General features: G+C 43.7%; 1 protein-coding gene across 1 annotated transcript in view; it reads right to left on the reverse strand.

Moving 5' to 3' along the window:
• Positions 1 to 25,379, reverse strand: part of LOC121323654 (ras-related protein Rab-6B) — a 128,813-nt gene that overhangs the window by 18,899 nt on the left and 84,535 nt on the right. The window contains exons 3-5 of the mRNA XM_041264837.1: positions 10,653 to 10,706; positions 9,060 to 9,165; positions 8,036 to 8,147 (exon numbers count right to left, since the gene is read on the reverse strand). Coding sequence (XP_041120771.1) covers positions 8,036 to 8,147; positions 9,060 to 9,165; positions 10,653 to 10,706 — 272 coding nt within the window. The remainder of the gene's footprint in view (positions 1 to 8,035; positions 8,148 to 9,059; positions 9,166 to 10,652; positions 10,707 to 25,379) is intronic.

A 25,379-nucleotide genomic window follows, 5' to 3' on the forward strand; every position in this document is an offset into this window, starting at 1 on the left:
GTGCTGACATGTTATGTATTCCTCTGTTGAATGCATTCTTTGTTCAAGTGATTAAGTTATTTTTGTGTTGCACCAGAGCAATAAAAGAATCAGCAATGTGGCCTCTTTGTTTCAGCTATGTGAGCTGTACTTTCAGGCACCTTGCCAGCTGCACTTCATATGAAGATTATTCAAGGCTTTAGTGAAGGCCTCAGCAATGTTTGAACTAGCTCAGGAGACGACAGTTCTGTCTGCAAACATTAAGCAAGGAGAAGATGAAAAAGCAGGAGGAAGGTAATTGATAAACATAAGTAAAAACCAAGACCTGAGTTAATCCATTTTTATCTCAGCAACAGTAACATGCTTTTTAACAAACAATAGGGCCACTCAAAGCAATGCTGAAGAGAACAACATTATATTTAAATGTGTCAAATTAATTTTACTAGTCTAATTGTTCATTTCAATTTGATAAACTAAATTATTGCTATCTACTCTGTTCAACAAGCACCATGACATTTGTCTTGCGGACACTGACACTTCAAACAGAAAAGTATTTTTAATACCTAAATATATCAACAACACAATAACTGAATGGTTATGGAGTTCTGCATCACATTCTAAAAATAACAATACAGGTATTAGTTATTCATAGACGGTAATGATTAAACACTTTACGATGTGCTGAAATGTAATATTCAATGAAATGCTTCAAACCAAGACTTACACTGGAAGGCCAAGGTTGTCTAACCGGTTTCATCACATTTTATCATTATTATTATTATTATTATTATTATTTTATTATTATTATTATTATTATTATTATTATTTATTATTATTACACCAATTCCAGAACATTCTTAACCAGATCTACTGCAAAGCTTGTTGATGAAACCAAAGGCACAGGCCAAAAACTGTGTTAACTCTTTGAAGCTCGTCTTCGACAATGCTATCTGATTGTCTGGTCTCCTAAGGTGTCATAAAACTTACCAAGCCAAGCTACAGTGACTATGCAGTTGTACCATTATTGTGTTAAGTTAGATAAAATGCTTTAAGAATCATTTTTAATTACATAACTTGTAGATACTAGTTTAATAGTTATTATTTAAGTAAGTTTCCCAATAAACCTTAAGGATTTATTGTGTTTTAAAATGAATATTATAAACTGATAACTACTTTTGAATATTATCCTTTGATTGTATTATGATGTGTTTTATATAACTGTAATCATAAAATTTTGTAAAGAGAATGAAACTGCAATTTATATTCTTCTTTAATGAATGTAACTAAAGTTATATTGAATAGGAGATGATAAATGATAAATGTAAAATACTTGGATAACAAAATAGGTGGATACATTCAATTTTTAACACACCCTTTTTGTGTGACACGCAACTGTCTATCAAATACTGTGAACCAATGGAAGGACCGACAAGGACTAGTTTACAGTACAAGGGAACGCCTATATCTCGTGTTGTTTAAACTCAAAACAAGGATTTTCGTAGCTCTCTAGATTCGCTCTTTCTCTCTTCAATCTCATCTCTCTCAACTCAAACTCCTAAGTTCTTCAACGAAGACGCAATGATGTAATCTTCAAAGCTGTCCCCGAGAAGATGGGCTCCCTCCGGAACGACAAAAGCTTTTGCCTACAGCCTTCACGGAGATCCTGCGCCAATGCTTCTGCACAACTAACTTCCACAGAGAGGACGACCGTATTAAGAAGATGTTGTTTTAAACATCATACCAACAGAATAAGTATCAAACTTATATTGTGTGTTTACAAGTAACTAACTGAAACCATGCTATTGATATCATCACAATACGTAATGTGTGTCTATTCAACTAGATGCTAAACATTGTACATGTGTACTTAGCCACTTGGAAGTCAGCACATGTATATGTAATGCGTGACTAAACCAAACAATGCATGATGAACTACTAAAGACTGCTTCACTAATGCAGAACTCTAGACCAGAGGATCAAGGATTCATTATGAACATTTAACAATGCATTACATTTTCTTGATTGTTTTATTTTGTTTCTTCTTTATACATATGTTTTTAAATGTGAAACCTAACCTTTATTCTTCTTCCTTTGAGAATATGAATAAATGTAATAATAATTTGGATTGTTAGGATTCTTTTGTCTTATAACAAATACACATGTATGATTGATTTGAAATACTTAAACATACATAATATTAATCTCTTCTCATCATGAAGCTAGGGATAATTATGCCAGAATCACTAGTTCTTATCGAGGTATTGTGTTTATCATGATTAATAATTACATTACGAGCTATAATGGGTATTTTCTTTAATGGTAATTGGTGAGGACACAGTTATAAATCCTTGACAAAAATCCTTTGACATAAACCCTCAATATACAATGTAAATATGCACGATAGGCTGAGCTGGGATTGAACCTGTAACCTCTTGGTAACAAACCCATTTCTTTAACCAATGGACAACCAAGCACACTCCCCCCCCCCCCCCCCCCCCAATGCACATGTTACAGGGGTGATGTAATGGGGTGATTGTTGATTGGAGTGTTGTTCTTGTGAAGACAGCATGGGCTAGGAACACAGGGTAGGACAGTCTAAAATAAAACTATGCTTAAGATAAGATGCTGGCAGGTTCCGCTCACTCAGAGCTTGAAAGAGAAAACTGCTTTCTCTACCTCAGATGGCTTGTTCCATTTCTGGACCATGCCCTTCGGGTTGCATGGCGCCCCCGCCACCTTTCAGAGACTGATGGACCAGGTCTTAGCTCCCCATCATCAGTACGCAGCCACGTACATTGATGATGTGAAGATTTTTAGCTCCACCTGGAAGGAGCATATTATTAGACTTTCAGCCATCCTACAGTCTCTAAGGGAGGCAGGGCTAACAGCCAAGCTGGGCAAGTGTGCATTTGGCAAACAAGAGACCAATATCTTAGCAACGTTATGGGTAATGGCCAGGTAAAGCAGATCGCCTCAAGTCCAGGTGCTGGTAGAGATGGCGGTCCCGAGAACCAAGTCACAGGTGAGATCACTATGGGGTTAGCTGGCTATTATCGCTGTTTTATCCCTGACTATGCCACCATAGTCAACCCCCTGGTAGATCTCACCTGAAAGGCTGCTCCAAAATTAGTTAAATGGATAGGGCAGTGTCAGGAGGCATTTGATATGATTAAGAAGCGACTCTGTCAAGCTCTCGCTCTGATTTCATCAGATTTCAGCAAAGAGTTCATCCTTCAGACCGATGCCTCCCATATTGGTCTGGGGGCAGTCCTGTCTCAACAAGTTGACTGGGTAGAACACCCTATCATTTATTTTAGCAAAAAAATGGCTCCTAGGGAAGTTAACTACTCTGTCATTGAAAAGGAGTATTTAGCCATCAATTGGGCTACTCACGCTTTTCGCTATTACTTGTTGGGGCTTTCTTTCTCTTATCACTGATCATGCTCCTTTAAGGTGGTTACACATGATGAAGGACAATAACGCCAGGATAACTTGGTGGTATCTGGCACTGCAATCTTTCCACTATACTGTGAACATCGTGCAGGTAAGGAGCATCAAAATGCAGATTTTTTTTTCAAGGGAGGGGGGACCATTGGGGAATGTAGAATTAGCCGAGTGTTCCTTCGGCATCACTCTGAGGGGTGAGATATGTGATAAAGACAGAAAGAGTTAATGATGTAAATCTCCCTCCTAACGAGACAGGGCGCTGTGTAAGGACGGTGGTATGCTGCCTCCAAGATGGACCACCTTGATGGTAGGTGGAAACCGGAAGGTGACCATATTAGGAGGGGTGCGTAGTTGCAAGTACCCGGAATGACTCCACTGCAAGCAGCTGTGGGACGGCCCTCTAGTGGAGAAACCATGGCGATGGGTTGTGGCAGGGAGGAGTGTATGGGTACAAAGGGGAAGCAGTTGAGTCAGTACTGGGCCTTGCGCTGAAAATGTAAACTGACGGCCTGAGCTGCGTTTTGTTATTTTGTTACGTGTTTGTTTTTTGTCTTTGCAGATGAGGAGTGAGAGTGAGGGGCTGCAGCCACGGAGCCAGTCCACAAGACACCGAGCACTTCCCTCACTGCACATCATCAGCACGCACCATGGACCCGACATTGGAGAGCACATTTTCGTGCACTGGATGTGGGATTATAATTGTTAATTATTGTTTTGTTTTTGAGTTTGAACGCTCGCTGTGTACCCCGTGATACCACTACTGGTAGAGGGACAGCTCTTTTTGTTATTTAAAATAAAACACAGACTTTTGGGCAAAATCGCTGTCTGGATTGCCTTGTTTCGGCACTACACCACTCACACCTGTCACAGCATGGCTACGTATTACCTTTGTTTCCTCCCACAGTTTGCCTCTACTATGGCTCCACTATGCCACCTCCTCAAAAAGGACATACCGTGGAAGTGGACCACAGCTTGTCGCCATGCCATGCAGACTACTAAGCATTAGCTCACTTCGGCCCCCACGCTGGCACACTTCAGTCTTGCATCACCTACGGTTGTTACCTGTGATGGCTCTACAGTGGCACTGGGTGCTGTACTGTCACAGCTTCATGACGGTGTAGAGAAACCGGTGGCATTTACTTCCCGATCCCTCACACCAGATGAACAAAAGTACCCGTGGGTGAGAGGGAAATGTTGGCCTGCATTCGCGTGTTTGAGCACTAGCATCTCTACTTTTACGTCAGAGCCTTCAAAATGCAAATTGACATTGTCTGGTGGCCAAACATCGACCAAGACTTTGAGCTGATGGTCAAGGATTGCACTGCATGCCTCCTCAGCAGCAAGTCTTCTCCATTGACTGCTGCACCTCTGTCTCATGTGCAGAGGCCATCCGCACCTTGGAAGCATCTCCAGGTGGACCTCTGTGGAGAACTGCATGGCGCCCCAGCTCATGCGTGATACCTCTTAGTGGTGCATGACCTTCATTCAAAGTGGCCAGAAGCTCTGCCGATGTAGTAAGTAACCATGCAAGCATTGATTCAAAGGCTGGATTCATTGTTTGTTTGTTGGGGCCTACCAGATATCATTCCACAGACATGGGCCCCAATTCATCTCAACCAACTTTACCACTTACCTGGCAGAAAAAACTATAAAACAAATAAGGACAGCCATATACCACCCCCAGGCTACGGAGGTGTGGAGCGCCTCAACCAGACGCTAAAGAATGGCATTCATGCTTACCTAACCGAGGGCACGCAGTTTGAAACAGTTCTCCTGCAAACACTCCTACACTTCAGTGCCTCTAAGCACACAACTACAGGGGTGTCTCCCAGTTACTGATGCTGGGAAGGGAATTACAATTCCCTCTTGATTGCCTTAGTTTTGCAAAGATTAATTCTGCACCATCAGCCACACGTTTGCACATAGAGGCTCAGCAGTAGCGTATGAAGCTGAGATTTGACCAGTCCAGAAGGGCCAAAACACCTGCTTTGCAGAAGCAGGACTGGGTGCGTGTCTGGCTTCCCTGGCATCACAGCAAGCTACAGCCTCGATGGTCAGAAGCTGGGTCCAGCTACTTACCGTCTGTAGGGTGGGTCACAATGGTATGCAGATCGCCTGAGGAAAGTTCCTGTGCCAACAGAAGCACAAGGATGGGGGAGCACTCCTTCACTTTTTTCCTGGCAGCCCCCAGCTGTGATTGACAATGGGCCTGCAGCCCCACCTGCACCTCCCAGTGCTCCTTAAGTTGTTCGGTGACCTCAGAGAGCCAAACAACAACTTACATGGATGGAGGACTATGTGACTGGCTAATTGTGTTTAAAAGGGGGAGGGGATGTTATGGTTAGAGTTTTGCATGTTCGATGCTACAGGGGTGCCGTAATGGGGTGATGAGTGTTGTTCCTGTGAAGACAGCGTGGGCTAGGAACACAGGGTAGGATAGTCTAAAATAAAGCTATATGTTAGAGAGTGTTTGTTCTGACATTTAATAAGTAACAACGTTTATAAGTACACAAGTCTTCAATCCTACCTGACACAACAGCACACACACACACACACACACACACACACACACACACACATATTCTATATTCTGCCCGCTCTTGTGTAGGGACACTGCTTTAGATACCAGTGTTTCATGCGTCTTGCAAAGTAACAGGGACTGTTTATTTCCATGTATCAAGCAGCTGACACAACAGCATTTGCACATTACCATTTCACCCACCCTAGCTAGTTCTGCATGTATTCTTCTGTCTGAATACTAATGTATATATCCACTGAGATACAGCTAAGGCCAAAAGTTTGACATCACCTAGAAATGTTAGGATTGAGAAATAATTCAAATAAACTATATGAACAAAATTTAGATCTTTTATTCATGTATTCAAAGAAACTACAAAATGATATCGCAAAAGTAATTAAGTATATGGAAAACTACAAAGTGGTATGTAATTCAATATGTTATCGTAACATTATTCAGCAGGTTAATTCTATAGGGTGATGCAAACCTTTTGGCCATAGCTGTAGATTGCATGCACTGTGTGTTAGCAGTTTGCACCAGTCAGTCGTGATAAATGATCTCTTCTATAGTACTAAAGGGGTGGAGAAATCTGTGTCCCATGGACCTCATCTCAGTTAAACTGAAATGAATACACTGTCATTTGATTGAATCAGTAAAAAGCCTGATGTCCCACTTCACCTTTTGCAGTCCTATGTCGGACCAGGTCCGACATTGCAATTTTCCCTTTCCAGTCCAATGTCGGCATCATCAAAAAGAAGTAAAGCACAGGTCTCTAGTCGTTTTTTCCCCGGGAAAAGCCGAGAAAACCTTTCAATGGCCGAGTGAGACTGTAAGGAGCCGAATGAAACCGAAAAAAAAAAAGTATCTCATATCCCCATGCATTACAGAGATAACACAGACATAACAAAGGAGATAGCTCCTTCTGCATCCAGCGTTCAAAGAATATCACAGACATTTGCAGAGCTTTTGAGATGTTATATTAACAAAATAATGACTTGGATCGCATTATTGAGGAGTTTGGTGATAAAACGAGTGGTCAGGAGAGGATTTATCAGTATGCATGTCTATAAAGAGGCATGTGAAAAATACAGCGAGCATGGGGTGGGGCTTGGCCGTAGATACAGTACTGAGTTTTTTTGCGATTCAATGCCTTTTGAACCTGTTTTATAGTTTAAATATTTTAAGCAGCGCATATAAAATAAACAGCGCATGTGAAAATAAATTGGACCTGACGCACCTGACGAGCACTGAATAAATGGACTACAAAAGGTTCATGAATACCACTCACAATAATATTGCCATGTTCTCACTGTTATTTTGGCAGCATTCCAGTACTCAAAGTTGTTCCACTGAGGCACTCTCTAAGTAGAAAACACTGCCATTGTTGAATTTACAGTGGGTTCCAATTACTGACAAGCAACCTATTAGAAGTGTTTCGTACAGTGGTACATCTAGATTGGCTTAGAAGACAGTCCTGCTGGACAGCTCCCTTGAGATTCACCACTGAACTTACACTGATGTCAGCCCCCATGTTAAAGGGTTAAAGGAAACTGACATTCGTACATTGCCCATGTACTCACCTAGTCTAACTTTGCTGCGCTTCTGAGAGTGTACCTTATAAATGACTTATTTTAAAAATAAACACATAGATTGTTACTTCTATTACTTCTCATAGCTTCCAAAGCTTTTGTTTAAATGTAAAATCCCTCCTGTTGCTCATCTGCAATTGTGATGTCGTTAAAAAAAGAGTTGTTCGAGATAATCAGGTTCTCAGGCATATCTTCAAGAGTTGTATTTTACCTTAGAAACACATGTGGTGTAAGTAGGTTTGTTTAAGCAGACAGTAGTTTTAAAAGTAGTTTTAAACAAAAGTAAAAGGGACCTCAAGGACCACAGTTGCCGTGTTTAATACGATGGTCTTGCTAGGACTGATTTAAAACCGTCCTCTAATTTAATTTAATACAGTTCTTAGTGTTTAGCAATAAAGGCTAAAGGTGAAACAAGGACTCTAACCAAGAACATTATGAAGCCAATGATAAATCAACCAACCAACAAATCAATCAAGAAAACAGTCTGGACACAACAGCTCACCTCTTATCCACAAGGTCTGTTTTGTTGCCCACAAGCATGATAATGACATCACTTCCTCTTTCTGTCCTGACATCATCAATCCATTTGGAAGTCTGCTGAAATGAATTCACATCTGTTGCGGGGAAAAGTAATTTGTTTAAAACAGACTATGACTTGTAAGTGAAGATAACAGCATGTTCTTTTAAAAGCCGAAGACTGCATCCTGCAAACGCCAACCTAGTTCAAAATGCTGTTCCTTCATGAGTGAAAGGGATGTATTTTATTTAAAATGTGTAAATAAATAGCCTCTTTAGTGAGCCAAAGCGGGCTGGCTAGAAAATGAAGTTCAATTAATCTCTCTGAGTCATATTTCTCTTGTTTGTCAACAAATAAAGCTCCAGCAGTGGTAGCTTCAATGGTATTTCGAGACAATAAACCTGTTTCACCCTCAAGATAAGATATGTGCACCCCTGGGACTGGCTCCCTGGTGACACTGTTAAGATGCAGATGATCAACCTGCAATATTCACACAGAGCTGTTTTTGTCTGTTTCAATGTTCTCCTTTCCATTTAGCTTTTACCCCCCTTTCAAGTAAAAAGTGTTCTCCCCTGATAACTGAGGGGGTTCCAGTCAATAAACCACAAGGCATTGCAATGCAGTCTGTTAATGTATAGTTTTCTAGATTAAATCAAACACTGGATGTGGCTGTTTTATGTGTGTTCTGCTGTGCCAGTGTCTCAGCTACATTCTGGTCTGTACTCCTAGTCAGGTATATTGGGGACACCCCACTTTGTTAATCAATAATACATATTTATTATTTTATACAGTGACACTAACACTTTGAGTCACGGGATGTTGTTTTAATGACCTATACAGTGTAGTAAACAGGCACAATAACACTGGAAATGTGTTTCTTTTTATTTTGCTGCTTCCAAGTCTGAACTGTTATCCAAGCCTAATTAGTTCAGACCGGTTTTGATGTACTGTACTCTACTGTGCTGTAAAGACAGAAGTGGGTTGTTTAGGTGAGGAAAGCTTTGCTCACTTGTGATGTCATAGACTACCACTGCTACAGTGGAGTCGCGGATGTAGCTGGGAATCAAACTCCGGAAGCGCTCCTGGCCGGCTGTGTCCCACAGCTGCAACCGTACCTGGAGAGGAGGACCAGCAGCAGAGAAAGAAGGGGGAGAAGGAGGGAGAAAGTAAGCAGGCATGAGGCACACACACACACACACACACATACACACACACACACACACACACAGAGCATCAGGGACTAGCCTGAGGGAGAAAACACAGGAGGAGCCGCTACTGCAGGTGGCATAGAGGGTTCATCTGTCTATTAGATCACCCCATGTCTATTTGTTAAATCAAACATCAGTCATGAGCACTTAGCATGAAGCACACATTTAGCATTCTGTGGAGGATGATGCAGGGATGGGATACCTACAGACCTCAGTGACAAAGATGAGGGGGCGTCAAGAGTGCAGAAGAAATCATTTCAACTTCATAAGATCCAGCAGTTTTACATGTGCTGCATGCGTTGCAAAATAAAATGTGGCTGAGCAGTAATTTATTCAGTTAAATAAGCAGCCAGGATAGCTCGCTGATTCTCAATGATCTGTTCATTTTCAGAGCAATGGAAAGAGATCCGTCTCTACAAACACCTACAGTGCATTTGATTTAAGCATATCTTAAAGACTTCACTTTGCAAAATGTTGTATCTTTCTCATAATACATTAATTATGATACCGCATGTACTGTTACTTCCTTGTCTCTTTCATCTCTTAGTTCTATTCAATGTTATTTTTAAAAGCCCAGAGTACATCTTCAACATGTTCTATAACTAAGGCTCTACTGTATGTGCTGGATATAAAAAATTAACAGTCATTAGAAATCTTCAGTAACCAGCAGTATTATTGGTGTACAATATAAATATCAATGACACTGTCAGTAGACACCAGTTTACTGTTTGCTCTTTAAGTATTCATATTTCAAAGTATTCTTTTCTCTGCTTAGTATTCGTATTTCAGATTTTTTAAATCAAGGAACAAAAGTACAATACAAACCCTATACACTGCACCAGACTAAACCACATGCAATACAAACCCTATACACTGCATCAGACTAAACCACATGCAATACAAACCCTAGACACTGCACCAGACTAAACCACATGCAATACAAACCCTATACACTGCACCAGACTAAACCACATGCAATACTAACCCTATACACTGCACCAGACTAAACCACATGCAATACAAACCCTATACACTGCACCAGACTAAACCACATGCAATACAAACCCTATACACTGCACCAGACTAAACCACATGCAATACAAACCCTATACACTGCACCAGACTAAACCACATGCAATACAAACCCTATACACTGCACCAGACTAAACCACATGCAATACAAACCCTATACACTGCACCAGACTAAACCACATGCAATACAAACCCTATACACTGCACCAGACTAAACCACATGCAATACAAACCCTGTTAGTGCTCATACATAGTGTGACCTGATAGAAATGTATCTGCATTCTATACAATTTAATTTACTGCCCTTTCTCAGCCAGACTACCCTCTGTAGTGTGAAATGTCAAGAATCCAAGAGTACTTACTGTTCGGTCTTCCAGGTACATGGTTTTTGAAAGGAAGTCAATTCCGATTGTTGCCTGTAAATCAACATGAATAAACTATTAGAAAATTGATCAGATAATTCCTTTACCTCATCTGTCAATATGAGGTCCCTGATCTCTAGTAAAGGACCTGTGAATGTGATTGTTCAAACTATGTTTAATTCCTGTTCCAAATCAATCTGCCAGACAATACGTAAATACAGTATTTATTTATGTAAATTACCCTTTCTATGCTTCATTAAATATAATTAGTACATGTCCTGTGAACAGTGGTGGCTGGTCGACAAAAAAAAATGGGGAGGCAGAGGGCTTGGGGGTCCCATTATACCCCCAGCAACAGTAGAATTGTATTATTGTGTTCTGACTGGCAACACTTTTCATAGTATTTGTGGAAGGGTGGTGGGTAATTCACTGACACGGGAGACAGACAGGTGGATTTGGCAACACCGCACAGGTGCCCAGTTTTATTTCGGGGTGCTCTTTTTCTTTTTGCCCGCAGATGGCGCTGTGGGTCCGTGGTCCGCTTACCAACGATGGTAAACAGAGCCACGGGAATACCAAGCGATGGAACACTATACCAGCGCCCTTGCAGGTGCTTCGAAACAATAATTCAAAACAGAAGGCACAAAGAAACAGGGAAAATAAAACAGTAACAAAACTACAAAGAAAAGGTGCTGCACTTGACAGCTATATCCCAGTCGCCGCTACCCATGCGACCCGGATCACCGTCCTACACTGCCGGCTAACTAGCCTGCTCTTTTACAATACGCCGGGGTCTACCCAAGGGTTCCCCGCTCTCACTGTCTCGCTGTGAAACTCTTTCTGTTTCTCCCGGCTGATTCCCGGTCCTGAATCAGAGCTTCTGCACTCTCGACACATCTAAGTGGGCAGACCTGAGGAAACAGCGGAGCATTATTTTATAGGGCCAACAATCTCCCAAGACTCGCCTCTCAGCCGTTCAGAGAGGAGGAAAGTCCACACACCCACTTTCCCACCTCCCCGTGTCACTGCCATGACTCACAGGCGGTTGTTGGACGACTGCCGCCCTCTTCCTGCAGCCCTGTGAACGCGCCAGCAGAGTCAACACAGATCTCCCCCTGCTACAGTGTTATTTATTAATTGATTTATTTGGCAGGCGCCCTTATCCAAGGTGACTTACATGTGTTACACGGCAGTACTGCACAGGGTTACAACACAAGATTAATATTTAAATACAGTATAGTTTACAATGTGTGCAAATAATACTATTAAAATAGAATATGAGCTAGGATGCAACAGGTTAGGACTGCAAGAGGTTATATCTACAATGACACATTAGTAGCGCAATAGTGCAAGGATAGTGCATCAGATGAGGATCCAGTAACGTGGTGCTTAGGTCACGTAAGTCCAGTGCATCACGGTAGATCAAGATATACAAGTGCAGTCTATACAGGTTTTACCCCAATTTGGCTGTGAAACGCATTTTCTCCACTAGCCAACACAGAAAAGAAAACAGCAGCCTGTCACAGTGCCAGAGTACGTTTAAAAATGCACTGCATTAAACATGAATATAGCATTTAGATTTAAAGACCACGTTACTAACATACTTTGCATACAATAATTCATTAAACAAAGTTGTTAAGGCAGGAGAAAGGCAGAAAAAATCAAGCACATCCTCAACTTAAATGACTTAAGCGCCGCAGTGGTGATGTCAGACCATGGAATGAAACCAAAACAACACAAAACATACCGGGCAAAACTGCGCCGCTGCATTCGTTTTTATTAATTAAATACAAAATAAAGATTTAAACAAAACACACAACAAGAAAAGAGCACATTGGCCAAAGAAAAATAACACAAACTATAATGATCCTTTTTAAAAAACAAGTAGCTGGGTTTGCTTACTGGTAGCATTTGCTCTTTACTCTTTACTCTCCTTTACTCTGAGTCTGGTGTGGGTCTTTTATACTGTGGCTACAACCTTAATTACCCATTAAACAATTCCCTTATTAAGGCTCCAGCCACACTCCCACAGGCTACTCGGGTTGGGCTTTTCATCGGACTCAAACAACAATAACGTACGGTTTCGTCCACCCACACACAAAATCATACAATACTACTACTACTACTACTACTACTACTAATAATAATAATAATAGTACAGACGAAAAGAGATCGAACAAGTTTGCCTGCATTGGGGAGAATATGGGCTAAAGTAGCGCAGTGTCTTCCCAGTGTCTGGGAATAGTAGTTTATCTGCTACACACTGAAAGGTGTTTCCAATCAGCAGAAATGCAGAGGAAAACTACAACTCCCATAATCCACCATGTCAACAACGCTGGCTTTGCTTTTTAACTTTTGTTTAATGGGACTAATGGGAATAAGCGCAGTTTATTTTTTGTCTACCATCCCAGATTTTCCTACCCTATGGTGGATTGTTAACATTTTTTTCTCGTAATCACACATTCTAGGTAAAGCAATTCTTCAGCAGGGGGCGGGAGGGTTTGAGTTGCTCCTCTAATTAAAACCTGGGAACTGCCATTGCTCGTACTGTACTGTGTGTGGTTATAGCAGATAGACGTTTGTAAGGCTCTGGATCCCACCAATTAAAACCTGTGCTCAGATCACATGATCTGAGCACAGCACACAAGAATATCCCCCAATAAAGTTTCTGAGGGCATTAGATTATTCTTAGTGGTTAGGTTTAGAGTTGGATATTGGGTTTGAGGTTAGGTTTCAGGGAAGGGGTTGCTTAAGGTTAGGGTTAGGGCTGGGTTAGGGACAGGGTGGTTTGATTTCATAGAGTTGCCGAGCTCTAGAAGTGAAAGGTGGGAGTAAATAGCAAATGCCTGAGAATCATCTGATGCCCTCTAGCAGATATTCCTTTACGCTACAATTTATAACAGAGACTTGCCTCCTCTGAGGAGCCAGAACTGCTTTTACTTTAGGTATGTTGAATGTAGGGTTTAGCTTAAAATGTCATTTCTTCTTATATTTTAGACAATATTTTAGTTTTTGCTTTATTGAACATAATTCTATTATATATATATATATATATATATAATATATATATATATATATATATATATATATATATATATAAAAAAAGAAAATGATATTTTAGGTATTTAAAAAGGTAGAATAATTGATTACAAATCAATTATCAGGACGTTTCGGACTATAAGTCCTTCACCGGCTGAATACAAAAAAAACAGTACTTTAAGAAGGTGATAAAAAACAAACAAGTAGTCTTTTAAACAAAATTTCAGAATGTTGATGATGTTAATGATCTCCGAATAGTTCATTCTAAATGGCTCCAAAGTGCCTAGTTTGAAAATAAGTTCACATTCTTTTTGTTTCTTGATAGCATTAGTTCCATAACAATGAACTATCCCACAAATTGTGATGTCTTCTATAGTGTGGTCATCTCTGTTAAAATGTCTGGTGACAGGAAAGGTAGAGGTGTTAATTCATATACTTCTCAGATGTTCCACGAAGCGATCAGCTAAGCGTCGTCTTGTTTCACCAAATCTACAGCTTGTTACATTGGATGCAGCCAATGCAATATACTATTCCTTTACTAATGCAAGCAAAAGTATCATGGATAGTAAATGAGGATTTTGCTCCCTTAACTAAACGTACCCTTAGGACTGTCCAGATTGGGTCGAATGTTACTGTGGGCCAGATGCTTGCTTAGATTTTTGTCTCTTCTGATGACATTAGAGGAGGATTATTGAAAATGGGAGCAGTAGAAGGATCTTCTTGAAGAATGCTAGCATTTCTTTGTATGATGTGTTGTACTTTTTTTTGGTCATAGGATGATAAGTAAGAACAAGGGGAATACGATTGTTGGTATTCTGTGTTTTGGTTTGTACAAAGCATCCTTTCTGTTTATTGTCGATACTCTTAACTGAGCTTCTCCAAGTACAGTGTCTGGAAACCCTATCATTTGTTTTATTAAAAAAATCACTATCATCACTGCAAATGCATCTCAGTCTTAACAATTGGGAGTGTGGAATGGAGTTGCGACGAGCTTTGGGATGTGAGGAGTCGTATCTTAGATATGAATGAGAGTCTGTTTCTTTGTAGATAATTGCAGTATTGTACCATCAATAATTTATCATCACACTGTGAGCAAGGTACTCAATCAATACATGTAGGCTACTAGATATTTTTAATTATTAAAACTTACATTTTATCTGCTAATACATTTTAGTACCTAACAGTAACTTAAATAATGAAACTTACACAAATAGACAAACTTACCCTAATTAAAAAATAAAAACGTTACGGCTACATTTATTCTTTTACATGTTTTACAAACAGTTCACAAACCATATTCGCTTTTGTGTACGAGGTACTTGAACGGAAGAACAGCTCCATGTAAGATAAAGATTTTTTTTTGTATTGAGGTATTATTTAGGCTATTGGAAACACCAATGATGCAACATCGTCCATAGTTGGGATATTGTAGCATGAAGGCAACCAGACCACCGCTGGAATTCTGAGAAAACAACGTTGCTCGTGGAATATTGAAGAAAACGTTTACATTAGCAAAAAAAAACAGTGAAATAGCAACAAAAAATGTGAATTTTCTAATAGCAATAGAACCCTCATAAGAGGGTTTATCTTCTTTACCTACCTCCTTCAGCTCGGGCATTTAAATGCAGAAGGGTACAAGACAGTAAAGATGCCTTCTTTGGGTTCTATTGCTTAATTAATAAATGTAACCTTCAGATCTCGTCTTTTTTTAAGTGGTGCAGAAAGTGTGTACTGTGCAATACATGCTCTCATAGCAGCTAAATATAACACTGCTTTCCCAGTATTTGTAATATTTTACACAAAGAAAAACTCCTTTATGCCACCCCATTACATCACCCCACCATGTAACCCTGTACAGAAACCCTTACCACTGTCCCATCACCTCATCATAACCCAGAAACCCTTTCCACTGTGCCATAATCCCATCATAACACAGAACCCCTTTCCACTGTGCCATAACCACATTATATTCCTGAACAGAACCCCTTTCCACTGTCCCATCACCCCATCATAACTCTGTACAGAACCACTTTCCAATGTCCTATCATCTCATCATAACCCAGAACAGCTTTCCACTGTGCCATCACCCCATCATAACCCTGTACAGAAACCCTTTCCACTGTGCCATCAGCTCATCATAACCCTGTACAGAACCCCTTTCCACTGTCCTATCACCTCATCATAACCCTGTACAGAAACACTTTCTACTGTGCCATCAGCTCATCATAACCCTGTACAGAACACCTTTCCACTGTCCTATCACCTCATCATAACCCTGTACAGAACACCTTTCCACTGTCCCATCACCTCATCATAACCCAAAACCCCTTTCCACTGTCCCATCACCTCATCTTAACCCTGTACAGAGCCCCTTTCCACTGTCCTATCACCTGTACATAACCCAAAACCCCTTTCCACTGTCGTATCACCTCATCTTAACCCTGTACAGAACACCTTTCCACTGTCCTATCACCTCATCATAACCCTGTACAGAACACCTTTCCACTGTCCCATCACCTCATCATAACCCAAAACCCCTTTCCACTGTCCCATCACCTCATCTTAACCCTGTACAGAGCCCCTTTCCACTGTCCTATCACCTCGTACATAACCCAAAACCCCTTTCCACTGTCGTATCACCTCATCTTAACCCTGTACAGAACACCTTTCCACTGTCCTATCACCTCATCATAACCCAAAACCCCTTTCCACTGTCCCATCACCATCATAACCCTGTAACACCTTTCCCTGTCCTATACATAACCCAAAACCCCTTTCCACTGTCCTATCACCTCATCATAACCCAAAACCCCTTTCCACTGTCCTATCACCTCATCATAACCCTGTACAGAACCCCTTTCCACTGTGCCATCACCCCATCATAACCCTGTACAGAACCCCTTTCCACTGTCCTATCACCCCATCATAACCCTGTACAGAACCCCTTTCCACTGTCCTATCACCCCATCATAACCCAAAACCCCTTTCCACTGTCCCATCACCCCATCATAACCCTGTACAGAACACCTTTCCACTGTCCTATCACCTCATCATAACCCTGTACAGAACCCCTTTCCACTGTCCCATCACCTCATCATAACCCTGTACAGAAACCCTTTCCACTGTCCCATCACCCCATCATAACCCTGTACAGAAACCCTTTCCACTGTGCCATCACCTCATCATAACCCTGTACAGAACCCCTTTCCACTGTCCTATCACCTCATCATAACCCAAAACCCCTTTCCACTGTGCCATCACCCCATCATAACCCTGTACAGAACCCCTTTCCACTGTCCTATCACCCCATCATAACCCTGTACAGAACCCCTTTCCACTGTCCTATCACCTCATCATAACCCAAAACCCCTTTCCACTGTGCCATCACCCCATCATAACCCTGTACAGAACACCTTTCCACTGTCCTATCACCTCATCATAACCCAAAACCCCTTTCCACTGTGCCATCACCCCATCATAACCCTGTACAGAACCCCTTTCCACTGTCCTATCACCCCATCATAACCCAAAACCCCTTTCCACTGTGCCATCACCCCATCATAACCCTGTACAGAAACCCTTTCCACTGTCCTATCACCCCATCATAACCCTGTACAGAACACCTTTCCACTGTCCTATCACCTCATTATAACCCAGAACCCCTTTCCACTGTCCCGTCACCCCATCATAACCCTGTACAGAAACCCTTTCCACTGTGCCATCAGCTCATCATAACTCTGTACAGAAAACCTTTCCACTGTCCTATCACCCCATCATAACCCTGTACAGAACCCCTTGCCATCACCCAATTATAGCTATGGTAAATATTTCTACCAGTCTAAACACTTTCAATGTTTTTGGAGAGGTGACATGTTATCTTGTCAGCTGAGCGTGAAGAGCAGAATCACTGATGACTGAATGCATGGCATCCTTATACCAGCAGAGAGACCCATTCACAGCTATGGAAACAGTTTCTGCTTTGATAGAAAAGCACATTCCCTAAAAGTGATTTCAATTGTCAAAGTGGTGGAGAGACGTTTAGCATGACTGGTGCAAATTTTCTTAAAATGCTTTCACAAACACACTCATTGGAGTTCTGCTTTACACTGACCAGCAAGACTCAGAGTAATGATAGAGCATATTGATTGAGGTCTTTTTAAGGAAGGAGTCAAGTGAGTGAAATATAAACAGCAAATAACAAAGCTGGCTAGCCATGCCAGCTGCAGGAACAAACAGGCTTGGTGGATAATCTTGTCAAGAAAGATAAGGCCCACAGCTGACAAACTCAATTACTGCCAGCAATAACACAGGGCCTTGCAGTGATTCGAGGGCTTCGCTAATGTCCCACCAATCGGAAATAACCAGGTGGGTTGACAGTGGACTTAGTCTCATTGTCAACAAGCAACCAAGCAAAGCAAGCACCAGGAATGCTCTGCTAGTTTGGTTAATCTCATTTGCGAAGGCTGGCATTTGATTTATTGGTTGGAGTAGGTTTGCCCTGGGTTTCTGAACTGATGATCTGATGATGACTAATGATCTGATGATCTGATATTGAGAGCCCTATGTATGTAGAATTTCAGGACTTTTTGGACATCAGTTAGGTGGTGTAAGGGGTGTTCTGTTACTGTGTGGGTATCCACTGATTGACAAGAGAGACACAGGTGTTGAAGTTGAAAGCGCTGCTCAGGTGACCAGGTTTTATTACAGGTTACACATCAGGTGCAGTAGGTCCTAGTGTGGGAGGACATGCACAAGTGTGCATAAATACAAAAAAACAAAACACTTTTCAAAAACAACTAGAACTGCTCCCCTAAAAAGGAGGTTCCACTCCAGGAACCCTTGCACTCCAGACTGGGGTGAGATTAAATCCCTATGCTATACACTAAGATCCCGGTTAACACACACAGTGATCCTAGTTCTGAAGATCCCGAAGTACACACACAGTGATTCTAGTTCTGATGATCCAGGTGTACACACACAGAGATCGTAGTTCTGATGATCCTGGTGTATATAAATAGTGATCCCAGTTCTGATGATCCTGGTGTACACACACAGTGATCCTAGTTCTGATGATCCCGGTGTACACACACAGTGATCGTAGTTCTGATGATCCCGGTGTACACATACAGTGATCCTAGTTCTGATGATCCCGGTGTACACACACAGTGATTGTAGTTCTGATGATCCTGGTGTACACACACAGTGATTGTAGTTCTGATGATCCCGATGTACACACACAGTGATCCTAGTTCTGATGATCCAGGTAAACACACAGTGATTCTAGTTCTGATGATCCTGGTGTACACACACAGTGATTCTAGTTCTGATGATCCCGGTGTACACACACAGTGATTGTAGTTCTGATGATCCTGGTGTACACACACAGTGATTCTAGTTCTGATGATCCAGGTAAACACACAGTGATCCTAGTTCTGATGATCCAGGTGTACACACACAGTGATCGTAGTTCTGATGATCTTGGTGTACACATACAGTGATCCTAGTTCTGATGATCCAGGTGTACACAAACAGTGATCGTAATTCTGATGATCCCAGTGTACACATACAGTGATCCTAGTTCTGATGATCCCGGTGTACACACACAGTGATTGTAGTTCTGATGATCCTGGTGTACACACACAGTGATTGTAGTTCTGATGATCCTGGTGTACACACACAGTGATCCTAGTTCTGATGATCCAGGTGTACACACACAGTGATTGTAGTTCTGATGATCCTGGTGTACACACACAGTGATTGTAGTTCTGATGATCCCGGTGTACACACACAGTGATCGTAGTTCTGATGATCCTGGTGTACACACACTGTGACTAGTTCTGATAATCCCGGTGTACACACACAGTGATCCTAGTTCTGATGATCCTGGTGTACACACACAGTGATTGTAGTTCTGATGATCCCGGTGTACACACACAGTGATCCTAGTTCTGATGATCCAGGTAAACACACAGTGATTCTAGTTCTGATGATCCTGGTGTACACACACAGTGATTGTAGTTCTGATGATCCCGGTGTACACACACAGTGATCGTAGTTCTGATGATCCAGGTGTACACACACAGTGATCCTAGTTCTGATAATCCCGGTGTACACACACAGTGATCCTAGTTCTGATGATCCAGGTAAACACACAGTGATCCTAGTTCTGATGATCCCGGTGTACACATACAGTGATCCTAGTTCTGATGATCCAGGTAAACACACAGTGATCCTAGTTCTGATGATCCCGGTGTACACACACAGTGATCGTAGTTCTGATGATCCTGGTGTACACACACAGTTCCCTTAATCAGGCAAGTGGAAAGTCCTATTGAGAGATGCTGTCAAAGCTATGACACCGGGGTTCACCACTCAAATCTTTGAAATAAAGTATGGACATTTTCATCTCTATGTTAATCCATCCTTCATGCCATTTTCTACAAAAAAATGTAAGTTACACAGTATATCTCTATATTACCTTACCTATATAGTTACCTTTTAACAAAGTACTGTACAGTAACCATTCAAGTCTGTGCACGGCAGAATGCGCACAGTGAAGCATGGATTAGGTATTAGACTGATTATACCGTGTTTCACATAAAGTCAGAAAAAAACAACATGTGAATCCAAATTAACATGTATTTATACTAAAGTAATACAAAAATGACTACAAAATATTAAGAAGTGAGAATTTTTTCGAGATTTACGATTATACTGTATTTATGTGAACTACAATGTGTACTTTATGTGTACGAAAAGACACACATTTGCCCGTTTTCCCATTGGAAATAGTGATATTTTGAAATATCACTGTCCTGGTCACAAAAGCAAAGTTTGTGGGGAATAATAGCCATTTTCTATACTTTTGAGGCATAAGCAATTAGGAAATAACACTTACTACCCAGGAACAAAAATTGTGTTACATTGTGTTATTACTGGTTCATTGTTAAATGGTGTGGCAGAGCACAGCTCTGCTCTTTAGAAATTGGCAGGGATGGGGTTAAATTCCCCTACCTGCCTTGGTTCATTGTGTTCAGGTGGCTGGGGTTGATTAGATGATTAGTTTAATTAATGATCAATCAGCGCCCAGCCACCTGACATAAAAGGAGGCCTCTGCTTTTCATTTAGGAGAGGGAGCTGAGGAAGCAGGTTGGTGTTTTGGTGTTTTGGTGTTTTGGTGTTTTGGTGTTTTGGTGTTTTGGTGTTTTGGTGTTTGTGATTTTTGAATGTTTTGAATCCAGTGAAGGCATTGCCCAGCCTGGAAACCTTTATTTTTGTGAGAGTATTTTTGCTTTATTTTGTTTATTTTGTGTTTAAATTGCTTTGTTTTGGCCCTTGTGCCCTTTCATTTTTGTGTTTATAATAAAATAGTTATTTTTTTGAACTCCAGACTGTCTCTGGGCCTCTATCCACTCACCAGCCTGCCACATTTGGTGTCAGAGTGGGATAGCGCCACCTAGAGGCTCAGAGCAGTATTTTGTTTTATTTTTTTGAATTTTTTGGATTTTTTATTTTTTTTTAACATGGGAAAGAAGAGCAGACAGCAGCAAAGGCAGGACAAGCAGCAGCTGAAGAAATGTAAGCTGCTGCAGCCACCGTGGGAGGACCCGGCCAGCCTCTTCCCCTGGTGTTCCTGGTGCGGGAAGGAGGACCATCGTTGGCGGTCCTGCCCAGATGTGCCACCGGCAAACTGGTGTGGCCGGTGTGAGGAGGACGGCCACAACTGGGCAGGATGCCCCTACAACCAGGCCCAGGAGGAGATGCATTGTTCACCCCGGGCATTAGGGGCCACCCCACTACCTCCAGCACCACCACCTTCACTACCGTCCCAGGAGATCTGGAACTGGTTGATGCACCCTGAGGCAGACCTAGTCCACGATCTCCCCATAGTTATCAACACACTGTGGCGTCGAGATGGGGAGAGGTGGGAACAATGGAAGGAACAACACCACCCGGCGTCCTTCCCAGAGGTTGCCCTCATGGTGGTTAATTACCTGGCGGTAGACATGGGAGATGCCCTGGTCACTCCAATAAAGAGGGGTGAGCCGTCGCTCCCAGAGCCAGAGAGGGATGAGGAGCTGCCGTCGCCCCCAGAGCCAGAGAGGGGTGAGGAGCTGCCGTCGCCCCCAGAGCCAGAGAGGGGTGAGGAGCTGCCGTCGCTCCCAGAGCCAGAGAGGGGTGAGGAGCTGCCGTCGCTCCCAGAGCCAGAGAGGGAGGAGCTGCCGTCGCTCCCAGAGCCAGAGAGGGAGGAGGAGCTGCCGTCGCTCCGAGAGCCAGAGAGGGAGGAGGAGCTGCCGTCGCTCCCAGAGCCAGAGAGGGAGGAGGAGCTGCCGACTGCCGCTCCCAGAGCCAGAGAGGGAGGAGGAGCTGCCGTCGCTCCCAGAGCCAGAGAGGGGGAGGAGCCGCCGCTCCCAGAGCCAGAGAGGGGTGAGGAGCTGCCGTCGTCCCAGAGCCAGAGAGGGAGGAGGAGCTGCCGTCGCTCCCAGAGCCAGAGAGGGAGGAGGAGCTGCCGTCGCTCCCAGAGCCAGAGAGGGAGGAGGAGCTGCCGTCGCTCCCAGAGCCAGAGAGGGAGGAGGAGCTGCCGTCGCTCCCAGAGCCAGAGAGGGAGGAGGAGCTGCCGTCGTCCCCAGTGCCAGAGAGGGGTGAGCCAGAGCCAGAGAGGGAGGAGGAGCTGCCGTCGTCCCGAGAGCCAGAGAGGGAGGAGGAGCTGCCGTCGTCCCGAGAGCCAGAGAGGGAGGAGGAGGAGCTGCCGTCGTCCCGAGAGCCAGAGAGGGAGGAGGAGGAGCTGCCGTCGTCCCAGAGCCAGAGAGGGAGGAGGAGCTGCCGTCGTCCCGAGAGCCAGAGAGGGGAGGAGGAGCTGCCGTCGTCCCGAGAGCCAGAGAGGGAGGAGGAGCTGCCGTCGTCCCGAGAGCCAGAGAGGGAGGAGGAGCTGCCGTCGTCCCGAGAGCCAGAGAGGGAGGAGGAGGCTGCCGTCGCTCCCAGAGCCAGAGAGGGAGGAGGAGCTGCCGTCGTCCCGAGAGCCAGAGAGGGGAGGAGGAGCTGCCGTCGTCCCGAGAGCCAGAGAGAGGAGGAGCTGCCGTCTCCCAGAGGAGGGAGGAGGAGGAGCTGCCGTCGCTCCCAGAGCCAGAGAGGGAGGAGGAGCTGCCGCCGCTCCCAGAGCCCAGAGGGGAGGAGCTGCCGCTCCCAGAGCCCAGAGGGGAGGAGCTGCCGCTCCCAGAGCCCAGAGGGGAGGAGCTATGGCCCAAGGATGCCTGCCTTGCACCGCTCAGGGATGCCACATCCGCATCGCCTGGGGTTGCCTGCTGAGTACGTAGCTGGTGCTCTCCGCTCTCCCCAGAGCCCCAGAAAAGGGATGGTGGTTCCCAGAAATACGGAACGTTGCGAGTCCCACTCTGGGTGAGACGGGTGCGCCTGTTACCCACCACCCACCATAACAGCCCAACCAAGGGACATAATTGGGGGGGGGGGGGGGGGGGGTTGTGGGGGAAGGGGGGAGTTGGCCGATTGTGGCCAGTGTACGTTGTACATGGGGGGAGGTATGTGGCAGAGCACAGATCTGCTCTTTAGAAATTGGCAGGGATGGGGTTAAATTCCCCTACCTGCCTTGGTTCATTGTGTTCAGGTGGCTGGGGTTGATTAGATGATTAGTTTAATTAACGATCAATCAGTGCCCAGCCACCTGACATAAAAGGAGGCCTCTGCTTTTCATTTGGGAGGAGGGAGCTGAGGAAGCAGGTTGGTGTTTTGGTGTTTGTGATTTTTGAATATTTTGAATCCAGTGAGGCATTGCCCAGCCTGGAAACCTTTATTTTTGTGAGAGTATTTTTGCTTTATTTTGTTTATTTTGTGTTTAAATTGCTTTGTTTTGGCCCTTGTGCCCTTTCATTTTTGTGTTTATAATAAAATAGTTATTTTTTTTGAACTCCAGACTGTCTCTGGGCCTCTATCCACTCACCAGCCTGCCACAAATGGTAATCACAGAAACAGGTGGTTTAAAAAGAAAATCATAATGTAATTCAATTTTTAACAGATCCTAATCCTGCTCGAGAGAACAATCTTGCATGTTGGAAATGTCATAATCGAGATCATGCCAAGACATATTAATAAACTAATTTCTTGCTGAATAAATCACCAACTACAATCCATATCATTTAATTAAACCTGTTCGATTACAATAGTTCAATGCAGTGTTTTCAGTGTATTTAACTGCAGAGGCAGATACATTTCAAGATATATCTGTGCACCTCCGCAGTCCTGCTGTGAGGCTCAATCAATATTTATGACTTCCAGCAGCTTTATTCTATGCAGTCTGTTGTAAATTTCCTTGACATATCAGGGACAATTTAGGTACCATTGATTGGCTGTGTGGACAGCAGAGATGTAGCTTGCTGAGACTGAATTAGCTCCTACTGAAAGAAGTGTCCTTGGATAGCAGCTGCAGGCAGACAATCAACAGATCAGAGAGGGAAGCTCATTAGCACAGTGCGTCAGTGTAACAGGTGAGCCTGTAACGATGAATGTGAGAAATATCTGCTGGAAGACAGGAAGGTCATTCACTGAGGATGTTTGCTCATTGATAGAACATCCCAATACAAACGCCTACAGCCTTCAATCATGAACTTTAAACCCTGGCTTTGTCAGATCTCCAGAGCTAATGGGGGTGGAGTTCTGTAGTGTTCAAACCTGCTGAGGAGCACAGAGTCCAGAGTAGAATAGGGTACAGTGAGCAGGGTCCAGAGAGCATGGTGCAGAGAGCAGGGTACAGACAGCAGGGTCCAGATGATAATAGGGTCCAGAGAATAGAGTCTAAACAGCAGAGTACAGAAAGCAGGGTCCAGAGAGCAGGATCCAGAGAGCACAGTGCAGAGAGCAGGGTCCAGAGAGCAGGGTCTAGAGGAGAGCTGGGTCCAGAGAGCAGGGTGCAGACAGCAGGGTCCAGATGACAATAGGGTCCAGAGAGCAGAGTCCAGAGGAGAGCAGGGTCCAGAGAGCAAGGTACAGACAGCACAGTGCAGAGAGCAGGGTCGAGAGGAGAGCAGGGTCCAAAGATCAGGGTCCAGAGGAGAACAGGGTGCAGACAGCAGGGTCCAGATGACCAGAAAGCAGAGTCTAAACAGCAGAGTGCAGAGAGCAGGTTCCAAAGGAGAGCAGGGTACAGACAGCAGAGTGCAGAGAGCAGGGTCTAGAGGAGAGTTGGGTCCAGAAAGCAGGGTGCAGAGAGCAGGGCGCAGACAGCAGGGTCCAGAGAGCAGGGTGCAGATAGCAAGGTACAGAGGAGAGCAGGGTGCAGAGAGCAGGGTGCAGACAGCAGGGTCCAGATGACAATAGGGTCCAGAGAGCAGAGTTTAGACAGCAGAGTGCATAGAGCAGGGTCCAGAAGAGAGCAGGGTCCAGAGGAGAGCAGGGTACAGACAGCAGGGTACAAAGAGCACAATGCAGAGAGCAGGTTCCAGAGAGCAGGGTCTAGAGGAGAGCTGGGTCCAGAGAGCAGGGTGCAGAGAGCAGGGTACAGACAGCAGAGTCCAGATGACAATAGGATCCAGAGAGCAGAGTCTAAACAGCAGAGTGCAGAGAGCAAGGTCCAGAGAGCAGGATCCAGATAACGATAGAGTCCAGAGAGCAGAGTCTAAACAGCAGGGTACAGACAGCACAGTGCAGAGAGCAGGGTCTAGAGCAGAGCTGGGTCCA

This window comes from Polyodon spathula, chromosome 11 (genome assembly GCF_017654505.1).
Source record: "Polyodon spathula isolate WHYD16114869_AA chromosome 11, ASM1765450v1, whole genome shotgun sequence".
NCBI lineage: Eukaryota > Metazoa > Chordata > Actinopteri > Acipenseriformes > Polyodontidae > Polyodon > Polyodon spathula.